Source organism: Lotus japonicus, chromosome 4, assembly GCF_012489685.1.
Source record: "Lotus japonicus ecotype B-129 chromosome 4, LjGifu_v1.2".
Taxonomy (NCBI): Eukaryota; Viridiplantae; Streptophyta; class Magnoliopsida; order Fabales; family Fabaceae; genus Lotus; species Lotus japonicus.
Window position 1 is genome coordinate 55,715,072 of NC_080044.1, and position 1,647 is coordinate 55,716,718.

At 39.6% G+C, this 1,647-nt stretch overlaps 1 protein-coding gene across 1 annotated transcript in view; it reads right to left on the reverse strand.

The window, feature by feature from the left end:
* Positions 1-244: 244 nt before the first annotated feature.
* LOC130713008 (uncharacterized) overlaps positions 245-1,647 on the reverse strand; it is a 1,722-nt gene continuing 319 nt past the window's right edge. The window contains exons 2-3 of the mRNA XM_057562816.1: positions 740-1,645; positions 245-622 (exon numbers count right to left, since the gene is read on the reverse strand). Coding sequence (XP_057418799.1) covers positions 245-622; positions 740-1,645 — 1,284 coding nt within the window. The remainder of the gene's footprint in view (positions 623-739; positions 1,646-1,647) is intronic.

Below are 1,647 nucleotides of genomic sequence, written 5' to 3' on the forward strand. Positions count from 1 at the left end.
CATATGCAAGATACAACATGGCAGCAAGGGATACCAGTTAGGTCCCACCTTTTGCATTCACAAGTTTTAGCATCCAAGTTCACAACATACTTCCAAGACCCATTAGTTACTTCAAATAGTGAATTCTTAGGGTCTCCAGCATATAAAGGAAGCCATGCAGCAGCGCCTGTCTTAGACACCTCTAATTTCTTTTGAATGGTTGGACATAGATCACCCTGGTACCTAATAACCATATCCCTTTGCTTCACAATCCTGTTGGTAAGATAGAACTTCCTTCAAGCATGTTGATTATAGGTTTATCCCTATACTCTAGGATTGCTCTGTTGAAGGCCTCGCACATGTTATTAACTTGCAAGTCACATTTTGGGTATGTGCTATAGCCAGCCCTACTCCATTGTTTGATAGGTATCTGCTTCATGTCATTCCAAGCCTCCTCATTCAATTCCTTCAACTTATCCATTGTCTTCTCCCAATGTGACATAGTATTTGCTCTTGCAGCAGACCAAAGTGCTCCTTTCATTTCCTGTCCAGGGTATTTCTTCCTCCAATTTCCATAGAGATGTTTAACACAGAATCTATGATCAACATTCTCATCCATTGCTGCCAGTGTAGGAACAAGCCCCTACAATTCAAGACATTCAAGCACCAACAAGTAAGAATGTAATTAAAATTAGTCTTAAAATTAAAACAACAGCTCAACCAACATGTAAGAATGTAATTAAAATGCAGTAATATATACCTTTTGCTGGTCAGATATAAAGCACCATCTCTTGCTCTGAATACTGTCTAAGTCTGCCAGTAACAAGTCCACAAACCACTCCCAAGAATCTTTTGTTTCAGCCTCTACAACTGCATATGCTATATGATACATCTGATTATTACCATCCTTTCCAACAGCAGTCAAGAGTTGCCCCCCATAAACTCCTTTGAGGAAGCACCCATCTAAACCAATGAGAGGTCTACATGTGGTGGCAAAGGCTCTTTTGCATGCAGCTAGGCATACATATATCCTCTCAAATACTACTACACCAGCATCTACCATGGTTTTGATTTTGACTATGGTTCCTGGATCGCTTCTTCTAAGCTCTTCACCATAACTCCTGAGATGCTTATATTGCTCCAAGGTTGCCCCTTCAATCATAGCTATAGCCTTCACTCTAGCTCTAGATACTTGATATCTGCTCAACCTCACACTCCACCTATGTCTAGCTTCCTCAGCTAAAGCTTTCAGTTTCATATGAGGGGTGTGCCTTAGAAGGTGCACAAACTTCTTAGCAAGAAAACTAGGCCTTGCTTGTCGGTTTCTATTACTCAAATAGCATGTGTGCTCATCCTTAAATGTGACAATCTGAAAATAATTATTCTGTACATACTTGGAAGCCCTCAAGTAAAATGGGCACTTTTCAGTGCATTTTATCACAATCCTCTTTGTATCATTCTTATCAAACACAAGATCCTTCTTATTCTGCAAAGCATAGTTTCTCACAACATTTCTAAACAGATCAACATTTGTGAATATCTGGCCAACCTCAAATTTGATTACAAAATCATCATCTCTAGCCTTGAACTTTGGAAACTTCCTTTTTACATTGCCATTCTCTTCATCACTCTCTGCTGGACTTTCTAGGTCTTCAGAACTCCCATTCT